We start from the raw sequence: 19,558 nt of genomic DNA on the forward strand, positions 1-19,558 counted from the left end.
AGGTTTCATGGCTGAGCGGCTGCGCTGGAGGGCAGGCAGCCCAGATCCCAAACCAGCCTGTGTCACCGTGACCAACTGACCCATTTGGCCTCGATTTTTAAGTAATTTTTCCCTCCTCATTCAACTTCAGCCCAGCAGAAGCCTTGCTGGGATGGCTGAGCCCCCCAAGGGGCAGCGAGACTCCGGTGGGGAGCCGTGGTCCCTTACCTGCATGGCATGGCACGGCTGGTGGTCCCATGGCAGGGCTGGGAGGTGGCAACAGGAGCACCCAGGCCACCCAGATTCCAAGGGTTGCCAGCCTCCAAGGCCACCCAGATTCCAAGGGTGGCCAGCTGCCACTGCCTCACACCAACCCTGGGCAGCCACTGGCCACCCCAGCCCTGCAGCTGGGAATCTGCATCAGTTCCTTCCTCCTTTAGGGATGCTGTGCCCCTGGAGCAGATGAAGCAGCTCGGTTGTGCTGCAGGGCGGACCCCCCGGAGGAGCAGGGGATGGTGGGGCAGCAGGGCCAGGGTTTGTGCAGGGCAGGGAGCTGGCGCCAGGCTGCGGCACACCAGAACCTCGACCTGTTCCCCAGAGCAAAGGACAAAGAATCCTCCTGCACTTCCCCTCCCAGCACCAGGACCAAAGCAGGAGCACCCTGGGGCTGCCACTGAGCTGTCCCATGTCCCCAAGGCCAAAGGAGCATTGCAGCCTCTGTGCCAGCCCTGCCCCCCCCGCCCCGTGCCTGCAGCTGGGAGCAGGATGGGGTGCAGGTACAGGGATGGGGGACACGGTGTGGCTGTGAGCAGCTGTCCCCTGGGAGTGCCCTGCGGAGCACATGATGGGGCAGCCATCGGTCAGAAATGAAGAAAGACCTTTATTTACAGTTAACAAACGAAAAGGACAAAAAAATAAAATACCATGACACTTCCCCCCACTTCTCCCCAGCCCTCTGACGGGGTGTTTTTCACCCCCACCCAGCCTTGTCCCTGGGCTGGCAGGATGGGGCCAACAACTGCTGGGGGTCAATTGGCACCAAACAAGCCACCCTGCCCCACCACTCCCCTGGGACACACCGGGGTGGGTAACAGCTTGGCACAGCTCCGGGGTCTCCCCAAACCCCGGTTGCCCTGGCCCCCAGCCGCAACCCTGCTGCAGGGACCGGTGAAGGAGAAGATTCTTCCCAGCTGGTGAAACTGGGAAGGGTGCAGGCTGTGTGTATTGCACTCGGCTGCCGAACTCAGCACTGAGGAGGGGGGGGGGGGCTCCGCAGCCTGGCAGAAGGCTTTGGCATCTCCCGGTGTCCGGTGGGCTCTGGGCAGGGGGCAAGGCTCTGCGCTGCGCCCAGCCCTGGAGGTGTCCTGTGATGCTCTGTGCCACCCCATGTAAACCAGAGCGATGCACCTGGAGCCCTGTCCTGGGGCAGCACGGTGGCAGCAGGACAGGCTGTCCCCAAAGCTGGGACCCTGGGGCGGCGCCTGGGGGCTCTGCGGGATGCTCCTGCTCTCGGCTCAGGTGGCAGGAGGCTCCCGCGATCCTCAGCGAACCGGCCCGGTGCAGGGAAGAGGTAGAGCGTGAGGGGATGCTGGCTGCCCCCGGAGCCCCCGTGGCCCTACGGGTTCACCCCTCCCCAGGCAGGACCCAAGCCTGGCTCACCAGCTCCCAGGATGAGGTTCCAAAGGGGGATATCGCTCTCCTTCGCCAGGCTCCATTGTTCGGTGTTTCACGCCAGCTCAGGGACCGGCTGGACCCTCGGCCACTGTGGGAGAGCCTGGGGGGTCCCACTCCTGGTCCCCTCCCCCGTCAAGTGCGGCCCCTCAGGAGGAGAAGCAGAGCCCGCAGCACTCCATGCAGATCTCCAGGCAGTCGGCCGACTCGCAGCAGGCATCGATGATGCCGCAGTCCATGTCGCAGGGCAGGTCGCAGTCCGCGCACTCGCCCGAGTTGCAGCAGCAGCAGCAGATGCAGGAGTCCTCGGAGGTGCAGGAGCCGCAGGTGGCACAGTCCAGCACGATGTTGCAGAGGGTCAGGAACTCACAGAAGAGGCAGGAGAGGATGCAGTGGACACAGCAGTCTGTGGAGGAACAGAGAGTGGGCAGGGAGGATACATCTGGCCGGGGGAGACAGCAACCGGCGGATGGATGCTCAGCCCCGTAAAGGTGGGAATTCTCCCTCAGGAATTAATGGAAGGGATGGGAAGAGGGGCTGGGAGCCAGGCACGGCTCCAGCGGCCTCCCTCAACACCCAGGGCCGTGCCCAGCTGCCCAAGACATGCCCAGACCCCAAGAGAGACCCATTCTGGAGGACATGAGATGACCCCACTCAGCACCCCCCCTGCAGAAGGCTGCCACGAGGGGAGCTCAGCTGGTACCCAGGTCCGGGAGTCCAGGTGGGCTGGAAAGATGCTACATGACAGACCCCAAAAGGTGTGGGGCTGGAGGAGAGCTGGCACCCAGGTCCGGGGGGGGCCCCTTCCGGGCTCGAAGGATGCTACATGACAGACCCCAAGGGGTGTGGGGCTGGAGGAAAATGACTAGAAAGGGAGAGCCTGTACCTTCTTGTGCCTCGATAGGGATGTGGGAAGAAGCTGACTTGGAGCTGCCCTTGCTCTTCTTGCTGCTCTGGCTGTTGATGGAGTGGTGTGACTGCAGCTTTCGGTGAGGCTTCTGGGTGCTGGGGAGGGGGCGGAAGACCCCGTTCCCCGCCTCCCCGTTGGCACCGCCTGGATCCGGCCCCCGCCCAGCACCGTTCTGCAGCAGGTGGGTGCAGGGGCTGGGGGGCTGCGGGGCTGCTCGCACCTGGGGCTGGCCTGGGGGGGAGGAACAGCACGTTATCCCCCCAAGCCCACCCTGCAGTGCTCTGCTGGGGAAGAAACACATCCCAGGTTCCCTGCCACCGCATGGGAACTGCATCCCCAGCCTCGTGGCTGGGAAGACGTGATGCCAACGGATGCATGGTCCAAGAGGATGGAGAAGAAGAGATGGCCGGAGGGAAGGAGACGGAGGCTCCAGAGAGAGGAAGGGATGAAAAAAGAGCAAGAAACAATGTGAAGGACACGCTGCCAAAACCCAGTAGAGGACCTGGAGAAGGAGGTCTCCTGGGGTCCCGTTGCTGCCAGCACAGGCACAAGGGATGCAGCCACTGAGGCTGAGCAGAGGCACGGTGAGGCACGCTCGCCTTGGGCCAAGTGGGGAAGAGAAGAGCCTGTGGCTGCTTCCAGCTAAAAGTCACCCCGTGGATGGCCAAACCACCGTCCCATGAGCCCCGGGCACGGTGCTGCCAGACGGAGCTGCTGGCTGTCCCCATCGCTCTCCATACAGCCAGAGAGGATGAAGTGCCACCGAAGAGCTGGGCTGCTCATCTTCCCAGGCCACTTAATTAAAGGCCTCCCCAGCCTCTGGCTGAACTTCTCTGCAGGAGGAGGAAAATAACTATCTGCTCTGTCTGCGCCTCCCTCGCACGCTGCAGCCGTGTGAGAGGCCGGCAGCCCCGCGCCCTGCCGGGATGCTCCCGGAGCCAGCGCCATGGCTCAGCCCCTCGCTCCTGCTCAGCACCGCGTCCCCACGCTGCCGTCCTTCCCCCATGTCCGTGCGCTGGGGGAGAGGGCTGGGAACCCACCACAAGGGAGGGGGTTCAAGCGTCCATTCCCCTCCCCCCGGCAGCAACGCCGATCGAAGCCACAAATAAAATCCCGCCCGATGGTGCTTTGGCCAAATTTTGCTTTTCCTTTCCCGCGGCGGTAAACAAGGGATGATTCAGGCGAGAGGCTCGAGGGCAAAGGCACCTCCAGCCGCCGGGAACAGGAGCTGCTTTCTCTGGGCACGGGGGACCCACGGGGTGGAGGGGGCACAGACGGCCCCTGTCCTGCATCTGCCCTCGCCAGCGAAAAAAATAGATGGAGGTTAAAAAACCACAAGCACGTGGATCCAGCGTCCGGCTCTGCCAGACTGAGCCGGGCTCAGGCTGGGAATAAAGGTTCAACTGGGTGCGATGTTGCACCTTTGATACGTGCTGGGAAGAGAACTCAAAATAACTGGAGCTGGGCAGGCTGGAGGCAGGAGGGGTGGGAGAAGGGCAGAAAGAAGAAAGGAAAACAGGTCTTGGATAAAATGGGATGTGTGTCCCCCCTGGTTTTGGCTCCCCAAAAAAACCCTCCTGGGGTGTTGGCTTCCCATGCACCCTTCTCCAGTGCCCTGGACCTGCCACACTGAGGTGGCACCAAGTGGCACTGAGCCGGAGGGTGACCATGGTGCCCAGGGCTACCCAAGAGCCCAGGGACCCGCGCCGCAGCCTGGCTGGCCGTGTCTGACCCTGCAGCTTCGAGTCCTGGCTTTCTCCAAGGGTTTGCAGCAGCATGCAACGCGCTCGCTTTGGCATTCTCCATTTCACTGCATTCCTCAGATTAAACTGTTTGTAAATCAAAATCACGCTCCGGCTCCAGCGAGTGGCAGCGAAAGGCAGCCAGTAATCCCCCTCTCTAAGTCAGGAAAAATCGCTTCCATTTTTTAAGAGAGCTTTCAACTCACAGGAGCCCAAAGCTCTTCTAAAAGATAAATCTTGAACCCAAGGCTTAGGGGGAGCAGTGTGTAACACTCCATAGTAACACAAGTGTTGGGATGGGAGCAGGGGGCACCAGCCCACCCAATGGCCCCCACCGCATCTATCCACCAGCACCGGGGTGGGACACCAGGGCTCTGGGGGAAAGCGCCTGCCTTTGGCTTGTCAACGACTGAAAAACCTCCTGGATGTTCACTTTGTGTTTCACAGCCGCGACGATGCTCCCTAGACAGTGAAGTGACTTCTCACAGTTTACATGCTTATCATCTTTGGAAAGGGGACTACTTCTGGTTACACATATATTACAGCATTTTCAAAAATACAGCACTGCTCTTTAGCTGACGGTGAAAAGCACAAACAGCTGATCTTACCTCTCCCAGCGCTACAGCTGCTAGAACTTTTAAGTACTGAAGCAGTTCATAAGATAAATCAAATATTCCCCCATGGCAGCATCACAGGGGCTCGGCGGACTGATGCCCAGACGGCAACGGTCCTCACCCTGCTGTGACCCCCCGCGGCCATCAGCTCTGCCCAATCTTTCCCGAGCTGCTAACAGGGCTTGGACAAACTGGGACACTGCGGTTGCATGAGCGGAGTCTGCTGCTCTGGCCTGAAACTCAACACCCAGAGCCCCAAACCCGCAATCCCCATTTTGGTTGCTCCCCAAACTGCCAGAGGACAGATTTATTTAAGAACCATGGCAGGCTTTAACCAGCAGCGCCGCGCCTCGGGGTGGGGGGGGCTGATCCTGGCATCGCTGGCAAAGGACACAACCCTACACCCCTCAGCCGCTTGCTGCCCAGTTCCTCCTGACCCGATTGGCATGAAAATGCCACCATCACCCTCTTCACCTCCCATGGGGGGAGCCTACCTGTGCTCCCCAGGTACTGCTGAAGGGGGAAATTCGCCCCCCACAAGCCATGGTGACCCCCCGCCAACAGCCGCAGCGGGATGCACTGAGGAGCAGGCTGCCAAGCGAAGGATGCCAAAGGCAACGCTGCGCAGGGAGCTGAACCTCATTTCCCACGGAGGAGAGGGGAAGGAGGGGGGTTCCCAGCACCCAGCACCCAGGCGAGCCCAGATGCCGGTGGCCACGTTCCTCCCAGCCTCGGGGCCCACGGGGCAGCTGCCCCAGGGGGGTGGGCTGGGGAGGGGTCTGCGTGGGGCCGCGCCATGCAGGGTGCAGCAGGCTGCAGCGTGACTCAGAGGTGCAGAATGTCTGTGGGCAGCCAGCCCAGCTCCCAGATGCTTTTTGCAAGGGCTCGAGCTCTGCTCGAGGAAACGTGCGCTCTCCTCGCTCCACGTACACCGTCAGGAGCGCCCGGATCCTGCCGTCCCCTCCCCTTCCCACCCTGCCTGCCCGCTCTTCGAAGTTTGCAACCCCGTTCCCACCCTCCCTCTCCCCGCTGGGATGCATCCATCCACTTTACGCCCCTTGGAAGGGAAAGCTGCACGCTCGCATCCAACAAAAGGGGAACGGCTGTGTGCGTAAGGGGCAGCCCGGGAGCGAAACCCTCGGATCCAGGCTGGGGGCCAGGGAAGGATGGACGGCGTGACTCCAGGAGAGCCTGGCCCCCGCTCTCCTTCGTCTGCCAGCTCTGCTCTCCCGCCCCTGCAATGGGAAAGGGAGCAAGGGCACCCCAGCCCCCACCCCGGCATTTCTCATGGCGGGGGGACCGGCAGGTCTGCAGCAGCAGGAACGGGGAGGTGCTGCTGGCTCCACCACTGCCTCCAGCCAAACCAGATCCTCAGCGCAGCCAGCCCAGCCCGTCCCCTGCTCGTTCAGGCTTCGCACCAGCCTCACCCTTGCCCTGGATATGCCAAGGCAAGAGCTGTCCCAGCAGGAGGCATCTCCCTTTGCTCCAGCAAAGGGCTGCTGCACTCCCCTCCTGCGGCTGCAGCCACCGAGCCCATTCGGCTGGGGGCTCTTCTCTCTCCCGCTGTGGCTTTGGGGGATGCTCCATACCACAGCCAGCTACTTCCCACAGGGTCCGGACCCTCTTCCCACCATGGCATCCCAGCAGGACCCCAACAAGACCCAGAGCTCCTCCAGCTGCCCACCCTCCTCCGCCTCTGCCTCCGGCTGGTCCCAAGGATGAGGGCAGTGAGAGGCATCACGGCACTGCTGGATGCCGCCCTTCACTTTCCCCAGCTCCCAGTGACTCACGATCAGCTAAAACCTTTTGCTTTGATGTGGAGAAGAGCAGAGCAGGGAGGAGATGGCTTCCCACCACAGCTGCCTGCCTTTTTAATGAGCCCTGTTGACTGATTAGATGGCAGCAGCCCAAAGCACGGGCACCTGGAGGTGTCAGACCCTCAGGGGGAGAAACACTCACATGTCACAGCTTCGGGAGCGCCTGCAAGCTCGGCCCGGGGGCCTTTCGTCAGGACTTTTTGGGACTCATCATCTTCCAGGGGTTTCTCCTTCTTCAGGGCAGCGGGGCCAGCAGCGGGGCGGCTGGGCGGCCGGGGCTCTGTGGCCGGTGATGCTGGCGTCTGCCTGGGCGAAGGGCGCGAGGTCTCACCTGCCTCTGCAAGAGAAACGGGGTCGGAGCTGAGCACCCCGGGGTGCACGGCACTGTGGGCAGAGACCCCAGCCACCCAAACCCACCACAACTGCAGCGCGTCCCCAGCTGCTGCAACGGCACCGGTCGGTGCTTTGGGACTTTGATTTCAGGCAGGAGCCAAATCCAGCTGCGCCTGTTGCTCCTGCAGCCAGGAGCACGCAGCGGGGGGAAGAGCTGGAGCGCTGGCGAGGGATCTGGGGCTGCTCGGGATCAGCATCGGGGCTGCATCGCTCTGCAGCTGCTCACCCCAGTGCAATGCCAGCGGTTCGGCAGTACCCTCCCAAAAACCTTCCTGAGGTCCCACATTCCTGCTCTAAAAAGCCAGGGGATCTGGTTACACTCAGCAGTTCAAGCTGGATTTTTCATCTCCCCTTCCCATGAAAGGGCCACTGTCTTCCCTGCGGAAGCCGGCTACCACCTCCCCTCGTGTTCCCGGTTGCCCTGGGACAGGAGCATCCCCCTGCGGGACCCCCTGGGCAAGCAAAACCCAGAACAAGAGATGTGTTATGCCTGTGGGGATAAACCCCACCGCCACACACCCCCTGCAGAAACCCAGCGAGGAGAAGGTACAACCACCTCCCCCCGAGCCAGCGCTGGGGGCTGGGGGCTGTCACCCCCTCCCCACGGTGGGATGCTGGGGGGGGTGCTCGGTGCGATGCTGCACTCCCCCCACGAGCCCCCTCCTCGCCGCCCCATCCCTCTCCCCAGCACTCGGAATAGCAACCGCTTGCACAACAGGGGTTGGACCACACTTTTTATATAAAACTAAATTATAGCTTGGGCAAAGGGAGGGAGACCAAAGACCCATAATTTCCCTGGCTATAACAAGAGGTCCTACACGCAGGCAGGCAAGGGCGGGTGGGGGGAAGAGAGCCCTCGGACACTTCATTATACTCAATATAACAAGAGGTCCTACAAGCAGGAGCCGGGGAGGAAGGCAGGCAGACCTCACACGGATAATTATAGGGACTAAAACAAGAGGCCCTACAAGGGAGGCGGAGGGCCCCATCCACACCCCAGGGTCGGCAGGAGCCTGGCCATGCTGCAAAGGCATTGCAAAAAGCCCGGAGTGATGCTTGCTCAGCTCCCCGCTCCGCTCCGCCCAACGTGCTCATCCACCTGCCTCAGTTTCCCCGCGGGACCTCTCTGCCCTCCGCAGGATGCTGATCCAGCCGGGGGAATGGGAGCTCCTGTGGCGGGGTTTGCTGGGAAGGAAAACTCATCCCGATGCAGAGCCCTGCTTGCAGCTCTCCCCGGTGTGGCGACTGAGGCTCAACCAAGGGAAATCCAGCCGCTCTGGCTGAATTTTGCACAGCAATGTTACCTCCAAATGCCAAGCGGAATGGGAGTACACGAGCCCCAGAAAGAAGAAAACTTGTTCCCATGTCCCTGGAAAGCCCAGGGCAAAAAAGAGAGGAGAAGAAAGCAAGCTGTCATCTACCTATAGGTGTTTGCACATAGGCGTGGTGTACAGGTGAATAATAACCACAGGTTGCTGCATCCATGTCCTCTGTCATGTCCCAACCTGGACCAGCCTGAGTCAGACCTGCGGCGATTAGTCAGCACCTGATCTAAAGCCTTGCAAAGCCAGACATGAAAACCCCGATGGCTGAGGAGCTCTGGATGAAGCCCTGAGCCAGAGGCACCCGGTGCAGAGCATGAAGGGTGAAGCTCCCGCGTGGTCCCCGGGGATGGGATCTGAGCCGCTGGGCATCAGCGCAGCCGGAGAGCTGCTCCGGCTTCTGCCATCAGATGCCTGGAGTGCGCTCAGGGCTTAAAAACCAAGTCAAGACCAAAGTCTGGGGTTCCCCAGAGCAGTTCCATCACCGTCAGATCCCTTGCCCCGCTCTCACCCCCCAGGTCAGTGCTCCCCTCTGCAGGGAGCGATTCACACTGGTAAAAAGAGCTGGAAAATCAGGTGCTGCAGTGGGAGAAGGGCTGGCAGCTGCTGTGTGCACGGGCAGAGCTCCAGCCGGTCCCTGCTTCTGCCTTAGCCACCCTGCGCCGCCTCCATCATGTTCCTTGCCCCTCCGTGCCTGTTCCCAAGGGGCTGAGGACAAGGATGGTCTGTTTAGACCCCGAGCTCTGCGAGAAAGCAGCGGCGCCGGGCCGTGCGGATGGCAAGCGTGCTGGTCCACCGATGACTGAGACAAGGCTCGTTTTTGCCGTGTCCACTTCACACGTATAATTACCCTGCACAACAAGAGGTCTCACACACAACCACAGCGATGCAGGGAGGAAGATGGCAATTAAATTAACTCCCACTGGAACAAGCTGGCCAGAAGAGAGGCAAAAATAGACAGGAAAGACATCTGGGTAAGCTGGTCCTTCCCTGCCTTATACAGCCTGGCTTTCCTGTCGCTGCATGTCCATGGGGAGCACACGGATGGTGCTGGCCCCAGGCGCACGGCATCCCCTGGGAATGAGATGGAGAGGGGCTGTTTGCTCTCCTGGTCCTGATCTGGGGGTAGGGCTGGGGGCAGCCAGACACGTGTGGGCTCAGCACAAACCCCGCAGGCTTCTGCCCCACAGTGCCCTGCCTGCACCGCCGCTTTGCTGGGACTGGGCACTTCCCAGGCACCTCCCAACCCACCGGGAAACGCAGTGGGAATGCACAGGGAAATGCTCAAGCACTGGGCGTGCATGAGCACGGCAGCTTTCAAACAAGCCTGGCAAAATGCACCCAAAGGAGAGGCATCACCCCGATGGCACAGGGAGAGATGGACAGAGAGACCCCAGCACTGGCACAGCCGTTGGGATATGGGCTCGTCCTGCAGCTGCCTGGCTCCCCTTCCTCCTTTAAATGCCACCCCCCCTGACCCCTGTCCACAGGGGGGCTCACAGTGCTCTGTCTGGCACTGCCGGGCACCTCTCATGGACCAGGACGAGCTCTGCAGGGGTCCCGTGTAGATAATCCCCTGCCCCTCAGCTTCGTGCCCTCATCACACTTACAAACACTCGTTCTGGGGCACAAAACCCCTGAGAAAAGGGTTCCTGCTCCCCAAACCACAATAAGCTGAGCAGAGAGGGTGAGTGGGGAAAGAGGCTCCATCCCTTCATCCTTGGGGTCTGCCAGCGGGTCCCCTGGCAAGGCAAAGCCCCCCAGGGTCCCCTCTCCCTGTTGCCACCAGGGCACCCGACTGGCTTCTTCCCTCCACTGCTATTACCCCGCTGCTGCCAGAACAAGACCAGGCTCGTCCTAAACCTGTCAGGTTTAAAACCAACCACAAGCCCGGGCAAAACGTGGCCCAAACTCTAAGGAGAGCTGTCCCTCGGGATGGGACATCCATCCCCAAACCTGCCTGCACCCCCCCCCCCATCAGCTGCACCCCCAGCCCCTCCTGGCCAGGGTGAACGCTCATCATATGGTGGAGAAACAGCCCGGGATGAGAGTCCAGGTCTCTGCTCCCCATTCTGCACCACCTTTGGTAAAACACGAGGGAGAAATGAAGGGAACGCGGCACGGGGAGAGCGACTCACATGTTTTGTTTATCAGAACAGAGATAATAAAGCACTTAAAAATAATAAGCCAGGCTCCAATAAATCACAGCACTGCCGTAAGGTACGAAAGATTAGGAAAGCCGATAGACATGGAACTGCTTTCTTTGCCTCCTGATGACCAAGCCCGGGAGATGCACGGGGGTCATGTTTTCTGACTTTCTTCCCATCTACAAAGTCCAGACCCACCCGCTGTAAAAGCCCCAAGGCATCAGTAAGCTCCAAAGTCCACCAAGCGTCTCAGGAACTGAGAAAAACGGAGGGAGGAGAGGAAAAACGTAAAGAAGCTGGAAGGTTTCGTTGGCTTCGAGTATCTTACAATACTCCTGCAAAGTCCAACGTTCCAAACGGTCCCCCCGAAGCACCAGCTGCGGGAAGGACCCGCTTTGCACCGCCAGTGCCTGCAGGAGCTTCTGGGGAAGCCACGGGCTGTTCTGATTAGGGGAACAATTATTTGTGCTTTGGCCGGGAGGCACACTTAATTCCTGATGAGCTTGCAGGACCGAGCTAGCCCATCCCCGCAGCGCTGGACAAACAAAAGGAAAGAGCAGCACGTCAGCAGCTGGTGAGAGCGCTTGGCTGCACGGAGCCGGGATGGGGTAGAGCATCTCCGGCAGCACACACATGAGCCACACCACAAGCAGCACGGCCACAGCACCTCACGGCTCACGGGGACCTGTGGGTTTCCTTCCCAGCAGCTGGTTGTGGTGCCCAGACCCCCAGCTGGGAAGGCACAGAGGATGTGGGAAGATGCAAAACTGGAGCCATGCTCTTGGGTCAAAGCCACCCAGGTTGTCCCACGGCTCCTGCTCAGCTTTCCTGAGCTGTAGCTTAATTCAGCAGATGATCCATCTGGCTGCTTGGGATCTCTGATTTATCCGCCACTCTTCCACCCCAGTGCCTTTGGCTCAAATGGAAGAAATCTGGTGGCAGGAGAGGGATGGACACCTCACCTGCGTGACCACGTGCCCATCACCGCTGCCCCACACTGACGGGCAGCACGGGAGAGGAAAATGCCTCCAACACAAGCAGCTACAGACAGGCTTGGACTGGCGAGCTCCGAAGCGAGTCCCACCTCTTTGGCAGGCGGCGTGCTTGCATTAGGGGCTGTCAACCCGCTGCAAAGGGTAGAAGGGTCTTGACACGTCTGGACCCACACCTGAGCTCTTCTGGACCTGGAGAGCATCCAAACCGAACGCCGTGGGTCGCGACTCCTGCCGATGTGGAGATGCTCAGGAGAGCCCCCCATCCCCCCCCTTCCCTCTCCCTTTAATCCCTCAGGAATGGCTGGTCAGGGACGAGATAATGTTGGATGGAGACACAAACAGTGACAAGTCTAGCGAGGCATTTGCCATTAACAACACACTACCTTGCAGCAATATTTAGTTTGGGAGCTTTCTAATCTGTTTTATGCAGATAAAACGAGTGTGTAATCTCTCTTGGTTTGCCCGTACACGCTGCCTGGCCCAATCAGGTGTCTGTCTGACCTATTCAAGGGATATTTTAGAGCTTGATTAAGTGGTTTCAAGTGCAGAAGAGACGGCACTGAAGCAAATCCTTCCAATCCCATGAGCCAGGCTGGAGGAGAGGAAAGCGAAATTCTAGTTTGAAAGTTTGCTCAACTGGGAAAAGTCCAAACGGCTTATTTACATTCAGTCTGAAATTAATGCACTAAAGCATTTTCAGATTCTATGATATTCAGGGAAAGGAAAAGGAGGGCGGGAGGGGAATGAGGAGAAATGCCCAGAGCTCCCAGCACGCCCGGGACACATCCAGCACAGCTTTGCTTCCCTTGGCTCAGTGTCTCTGTTCACCTGGGCAATGCTTTGGATAAACAGGTCAGTTCTGGGACAATGAGGAATCTGGTCCAAAAAATATTGGTTTCTATGAAAAGTTACTTCCTAAATGCAAAAAAGCAAAACAAAGCAAAAAAAACCCACAAAACCCCAAATAGCTTGCCAGCCTGGGAGTTGTTATTATTTGTTATTTATAGCCATTGGGTGGGTAGGAAGCGAGGAATTTCAGGCTGGCCAGACAGGCCAGGACCAGCATCTATCCAGTCCACCCGTGTCCGACCTCGGCCGAAAGCTCGGCCGATGACAAAACCCTGGCGATGACAAAGCCCCGATTCCAGGTGTGGGGCACAAGGTGTCCCTACAAATTCTGTCACCCAAAGGTCCTCACTGAGACCCGACTGGCTCCTGCAAAGGAGGCACAAACCAGCCCTCATGGAAGAGCTGCTCCTACCCGAGAGCGAGGACAGTAGGGTGGTGGGAATAGCCCTCCAGAAGGGGTTTCAGGGAAGATAAGAAATAAAATCACTGCCATGCCCCTCTGTTACAGCAGCAACGGTGAGGACCTATTCTTTATGCCGTAAGAATATATTTAACATAAATGTATTAAGGCAGCACTCAGGACAGCAGCTGCAGGTGCGAGGGAAGCCGTGATCTCTAAGCCTAAGCTGGAGACAAGGGACCAACTTGCCCCAGGAACACAAACCAGACCCAGCAGAGCCAGGTTTCCGCCTCCCAGCTGCCCGGCCAGCCCATCTCCCAGCATCACACCCCGGCTCTGCCAAGTCAAAGCGCCTGTAACATCCCAAACGCACCGTGGGGCCAAGAAGTGGAGAAAAATGATGGGGAAAAGCAAAGGGTCAAAGATCCAGCCTGGGGTTGAGTCAACTTCCATTGACTTAGAGGAGCACGGTGCAGGCTAACCCCCCGCGCCCTGGTCACCAGAACGATGCAAAACCCTCCGTGCCATGGGAGCCTGGAATGGAGGAAGGATGCAGGAGATCCTGTGACATCCCAGGTGTCCTTAAGGACAAGCAATTATCCTTGAAGCCTGGAAAGTGGCTAATGCGATGCCTATCAGATCCAGGCAGATTCTGGGAATTACAGAGCAAGGAGCCACACCGCTGTGCTGGGGAAAATTATGGAGAGTCTAATTAAGGACCATGCCAGTACAGTAATTGCGTAACCTTACAGGGTTAAACCAGTACAGGTTCTGCCAGGGAAAATTTGTGTCTCTCTAACGTGCTAAGAGTCCTTAAAAAAAGTTAATTGAAGAGCAGATAAATGTGAGCTGGTGGACATCATTATTAACAAGAATAATAATTTGCACTTATGCAGCACCTTTCATCCTGAGATCTACCCAGCGCAGGGCCCATCACACATTACCCATATATATTTAACATTCACACAACTGCAGCTCTAAGCCTTTGTGAGATGGAATCTTATCACTGCTCGACCCAGCAGGGAAACTGAGGCACGTAAAAGGGATTTGCCCAAAGCAACATCCTACGGTGATGGAGCCTAAAAGCTTACAGCCCTGGTGCTCAGCTTGCCGCCGGCGTGCGTGCTCACCGGGCTGGGGTTTCTTTCTAAGCACAGACCCCAAAGTAGCTTTGGAGGAGCTGCAGGGTGGTCCGAAGGGGGCTGGGCACCGCTTGCAGGGCAGCAGCGTGCCTGCTCGCTGGAGGAAGGTGGCGAGGCTGGCCGAGGATGAAGCCATCCGGGTGGAGCGAGTCGCTGCTCCTGGAGCCAGCCAGGGGACCCGCTTCTTCCCGGTGAGAAGGCACAGCCACCGTGGGGAACACCGGCAGCTCAGCCCCAGCCCATCACCGAAAGTAGCCAAACTGGGTCAGCACCATCCTGCTCCGGGCATGGCTGCTCGTGCCGGGGACAGGAGCTGGTGCTGGAGCCTCCTGCGCGCCCAGGGGGAGCATCCCAAGAGAGGATGGGAGCGGGGTGGAAGCGCTTCCCAAAGGTACTGCCTGCTCCTCGTCCTGTGGCAGAGCCAGGAATCCATCAGCGGAGCCAGCGGGGGAACTTGCCCCCCCAGGTCAAACACGGAGCGCAAGGAGGCTGCCAAAGCCCAGCTGAAGACCTGAGCCGGCATGAGTGTGGTTGCAGCAGGCAAAGCCTGAAGATTGGGATTTGGAGCCAAAAAAATCCCAATACCCATCCTTGCTACAATGCAATAGCTCATTCCCACCAGTACAACCCCAGCGTGACACCCTGGGGGGAACAAGGGAAGGGGCTGCCAGCACCAGCAGGGACCCAGGCTCCATCCTGCCCCAAATCCCGCTGCCCCGGGAGGCTGCCAGTGCCCATCCCGCAGGAGGCTGCCCAGGGCATGGCCCCAGCAAGGCAGAGCTCTGGGAAATATCAGAAAAACTACAGCAAACGCCCAGCGGACAGCTTGGATTTCTGCAACTAATAGACTCGAGCAGGCGCTTTCCAAGGAAATTCAATAAGGAGCTGGAGAGGGAGCGGGACGCTGGGGCGGCAAGCGGCACAGCCCCGAAGGGCCTGCTTTGTTTTGCTCAAATCCAGAAACATTTGAAAAAAGCCAGCAATCTGCCTTTTTTTTTTTTCAGTCTTTTGGAGTTTTGTTGTTGTTCAAAGAAAAGAAAAAAAAATGAAGCGTTTTCATGAGCAGATTCATGAGAAACTCTGAAAAAAAAAACCAACACCCCAAAGTTAATCTTTTGGTGCAAAAAGTCTTTATCAGGGATAAAAAGAATATTTTTTTTTCTTTCAGGGCTTTTTATTTTGCCTCCTTTGCACTGACAGGATGTCTGCATGCAAATCTGCAACCAGTTGCATTTAAGTCAGTGCTAAGACAGGCAAAAACTTCTTTATTTTGACCTTGGAGGGAGTTGCCTTTGCTTCTGCCTCCCTCCCGGGGTAGGACAGAGCCCCAGTAACGGGTACCCAAGTGATGGCATCAACTCCTGCCCAGCCTCCCCTGCCCCACGGTGCTCAGAGCACCCGTGGGTGCTCAGGACCCCGAGCAGGGTGGCAGCATCCTTGTGCAGGCAGCTGGACTCAGGCATTTCGGGCAGAGCTGTAACACAAAACAGCTACAACAGCTTTCCACCTCCTGTTACACCTCGGGGCAAACTCCTTGGGAACAGGCAGAAAGAATTAGAAGGAAAAAAGTGCGTGTGAGCATCCCATCCCTGCCCAGCTCCAGCAAAGAGCCACATTGCTGCGGGCCACGCACGGATGAGGGGACATGGAGGGGGGACCCGGCGGTGGCCCCACGCAGCAGATGTCCTGCTGGGAAGGGAAGGAAGGGAGGTGGGAGCAAGCAGAGGCAAACCTGAAGGAAAGGTTTTTCTTCTGGAGATGGATTTGCCTCAAGCACCTCTGCCTCCCATAAGGGAAGCCCCTCTCCCGCTGTCCCTGCTCTCCCTCCTCTTCCTCCCCATGAAGTAAAACGACAAAAATAATCTCAGCAGCCAAAGGGCTTTCTTGTTTTTCTCCTGTTTTCTGTTAATTCCGTTAAAATAAATAATTATAGCCCACATATCCCACACAGGCAGACCACTGCCTCTTCTCCCCCAGGCTCCTCTGCAAACTACCTCTGGCTATCCCAAGGGTTTGGGTTCCACCAGGTCCATCTCCAAGAGATGCCAAGGAACAAACTCTGGGAAACGGGCTTCGTCTCAGGCTGGCAAACAGGACCAAGCAATGGCGATGCCAACCCACAACGCACTAACTTGGGCCAAACAACTCCGGTGCCTCAGTTTCCCCAATTTATTCCGCAGGCTTGGTGTTACCAGATTAGCTGGTCTAATTTGCAAAGCATCGGAAAGGGAGTTGAGCAAAAAATTCCCAGGCTCCGTGGTGCGTGACAGAGCCCCTGGACGCTGCCCAAGCGGTAACGGCCCTGCACCCAAACGTCACGAGGCCAAACAAGCATGAAAAGCACATCAGGCCCCCTCCATTCATCGCTCACCAAAAAAACAAAAAAAAAGACGAGACAGACCGAAGTGATGTGAGCAAGAATCCAACGCTCCAGACATGCAACCGGAAAGCTGCTCCCTGCAAGAGGGCAGGGATATTCTCTTGGCGTGAAATTCAGTCCCTGGAGCCTGGCCAGATGGAAAGTGAGTGTCCTGGAGACCCCCTTGCCACCCCACCCCACCCCCAAACCTAGAAAGGGAGGTCTCAAGGAGGCAAAGCTGGTCCAGCTTTGCTCAGGTTCACCCCATCCAGCCCGTGCCCCCCTCCAAGGAGGAGCTGGGGCAGAGGAGGTGGGTTAGGGGCTGGTTTGGGATGCACCTCGGCTGGGTCCCACCGCTCCTGCTCAGCACACCAGTACAACCAGGAGGATGAATCCTGCTCTACCTACACACCACTCCGGCACAGCCAGCGGCCGGGAATGTGGAAAAGCTGCGCGGCCATTTTTTCAGACACATTTAACAGATTGCTAAACTACTTTTTTAAAATAACCCACACTTGACCTTACAGTAGCTAGTGACCTTATAGTAGCTAGTAGCTAGCTCCTCTTAACCCGGGCTGGTGGCAAGCTCCCGTGCAAAAGCTTTTTTGCACTAGGTCCGTGCATGAACAATTCACCGTTTCCCACCTGGAGAGGGAAGGGAATGGAAGGAAATCCAGAGAAACGAGCTCCGCAGAGCCCCTGCAGCTGCCTCGGCCCCGGGACGCGGCTGCAGCACAAAGCAGTGCGAGTTCAGCTGGGAAGCGGAGCCCGCGGCATCCAGCTGGAAAAGCAGGGGGAAGAGAACAAGAGGATGTATTCTCCGAAACTTGGGCCCAGCCACGCTCCGGGCCAAAGCCAACAAGGGGAGAGATCCAGCAGTGCTGAGCTCGGTTCCTGTGCATCCCCATGCCCGGTGCTCCTGCCCGCTCAGCTTGCGGAGCACGCAGGGGTCTGGTCCCGGGATGGATTTGGCCCCTTTTGTGCCTGGCCTGACAGCATGAACAACGAGGTGTTTCACCTCTCGCCATCAGCTTCCTGCTCCGGCATTATTTTTTTTTCCCCCTCTCACACATCAGGACTTTTAATAACAGTTTCCACACCTGAACCTTGGTGGGGACCTGGACCGACCACCGTGGGACACCAGTGCAGGTCCTAACGCCCCAGGCAGAGCCACCACACCGCCCCGCCAGCCGAGGGGCTCAGCCCCATGGAAAAAGTGAGGATTCCCCAAACTTTTCCATCCACTCCTCCATGGCCTCATCCTGCCGCCCCCCCAGCATCCTGCTGCGAGAACCCCACAAGCTGCTGCGGGGTGGGGACCCCCAGACCCCCCAGGTTGCAGAACAGCCCCCAGCCCCTCAAACCAGCCCCGGGGTTGGGGGGGGGGGGGGGTTTAACCCCTTCAGCTCTGGCTGGCCCCACGCCCCGGCGGCTGCCCTGTGCGCTTGGCTGAGTTACACAAACTGCTGCGAAGTTTGTGCAGCGAAGCTCGGCTGCATCTGCTCCGCTCACATCGCACCCAGCACATGCACAGGGACCCCCCTCGCACCACTGTACAGCACCGTGCACACGCACACACATGCTCAAGCCTTCCTGGACACGCAGCCCCCCCGCCAGCCACACACACACTCCACTATACACCACCCCACGCCCCCCCCCCCAAACCGTGCTTACATGCAGCCCCTCGGCACCCACAACCCCACCCCCCCATTCCATGCACACGCACCGTCACCAGCGATGCACCCCCCTGCGGGGCACCCCACAGCTGTGCACCCACCCCCCACCCCCAGTTGCCCACCACAAGCCATGCACCCCCCCGACGCCAAGTCCTGCACCCCCAAGCCGTGAGCCCACCCCCTCCAAGCCGTGCATCCCCCACCCCAAGTCGTACACCCCCTGAGCCCACCTCCCCACAGCCGTGCGCCCCCAAGCCGTGTGCTCACCCCCCCGAGCTGTGCACCCCCCACCCCAACTGTGCACCCCCGAGCCGTGCTCCCACCCCCCCCGGCGCCGTGCACTCCCAGCTGTGCAGCCCCTCACCCCAACCACGTACCCCCGAGCTGTGCGCACCCCCCCAGCCGTGCACCCACACCACTCAAGCTGCGCACCCCCCCCGCCGTGCACCCCCTACCCCACCCATGCCCCCTCCAAGCCGTGCACCCCTTTCCCAGCTGCGCCCCCCAAGCTGTGCAACTCCCCCATACAGGCACCCCCAGCCGCGCCGCCCCCCATATACAGCCCCCCCATACACACACCCCCAGCCGCGCCCCCCATACACCTCCCCCAAACCGAGCACCCCCAGCCACGCACCCCCCCATATACACCCCCAGCCGCGGACCCCCAGCCGTGGCCCCCATATACACTCCTCCAGCCCCCCCATATACACCCCCCCAGCCGCGTACCCCCAGCCACGCACCCCCCCATATACACCCCCAGCCGCGGACCCCCAGCCGCGCCCCCCATATACACTCCTCCAGCCCCCCCATATACACCCCCCCAGCCGCGTACCCCCAGCCACGCACCCCCCCATATACACCCCCCAGCCGCGCACCCCCAGCCGCGCCCCCCATATACACCCCCCCAGCCGCGCACCCCCAGCCGTGCCCCCCCCCTTACACACCCCCCCAGCCGCCCCCCCCCCTCCCAGCCCCGCGCTCCCCCTCTGCAGCCCCCCGGTACCTGGCGGCGGGGCCGGCTCGGCGCGGCGGGGCTCCGGGCGGCTGGGCCGGTGGCTGCCGGGCTGGGACATCGGGGGGCTGCGGCGGGGACGGCGGGGGACGGCGGGGGGCGGCGGGGACCACGGGCTCACTGCCGGCCCCGCCGCGCTCACCTGGGGCCCCGGGGCCGCCGCGCCTCGGCTCAGCCCCCGCGCCCGCCCCCGCCGCGCGTACCCCGGCCCCGCCACCCGGAACGGGCCGCTCGGGGGCGCGGGGCTGGGCTTCGGCCGCTTTTTTTTTTTTTTTTTGCTTCCCAATTCCTTAAAAAAACAAGATTTTTTTGAAGAAAAAAAAAAAGCCAAGCTGCGAGAACAAACAAACAAGCAGCCGCGGCCGCAGCGCTCCGCGGAGCGCCGGGGTGGGGGGTGGGGTGGGGGGTTGGTAAAGTTTCGTTTGGGGGCTGGAGCAGAGCCGGGGAGGGGAGAGGCGCAGGGCAGGCAGAGGTTGCTTGGCTCCCAGGGCCAGCCTCGAATTTCTCAGCTTTGCTGCGCTGTCGGCTCG

General features: G+C 59.7%; 1 protein-coding gene across 1 annotated transcript; it reads right to left on the minus strand.

Moving 5' to 3' along the window:
• Positions 1-1,249: 1,249 nt before the first annotated feature.
• Positions 1,250-19,089, minus strand: MDFI (MyoD family inhibitor). Its single transcript, XM_040616956.1, has 4 exons — positions 19,020-19,089; positions 6,876-7,070; positions 2,537-2,791; positions 1,250-2,056 (listed from the first exon to the last, which is right to left on the minus strand). Exons 1-4 carry the CDS (start codon positions 19,087-19,089, stop codon positions 1,800-1,802), a joined length of 777 nt encoding a protein of 258 aa, XP_040472890.1. The 3' UTR covers positions 1,250-1,799.
• Between the last annotated feature and the right edge of the window lie 469 nt (positions 19,090-19,558).

The sequence above is a fragment of the Falco naumanni genome, chromosome 17, assembly GCF_017639655.2.
Source record: "Falco naumanni isolate bFalNau1 chromosome 17, bFalNau1.pat, whole genome shotgun sequence".
NCBI classification, from domain to species: Eukaryota; Metazoa; Chordata; class Aves; order Falconiformes; family Falconidae; genus Falco; species Falco naumanni.

Excerpts from the sequence above, each read along its gene's own strand:
- MDFI (XM_040616956.1), bottom strand. The coding sequence starts at position 19,089 with ATGTCCCAGCCCGGCAGCCACCGGCCCAGCCGCCCGGAGCCCCGCCGC. Across the intron at positions 7,071-19,019 it reads CGAGCCGGCCCCGCCGCCAG|AGGCAGGTGAGACCTCGCGC; the intron begins GTACCGGGGGGC and ends TTTCTCTTGCAG. Across the intron at positions 2,057-2,536 it reads CCCTATCGAGGCACAAGAAG|ACTGCTGTGTCCACTGCATC; the intron begins GTACAGGCTCTC and ends GTTCCTCCACAG.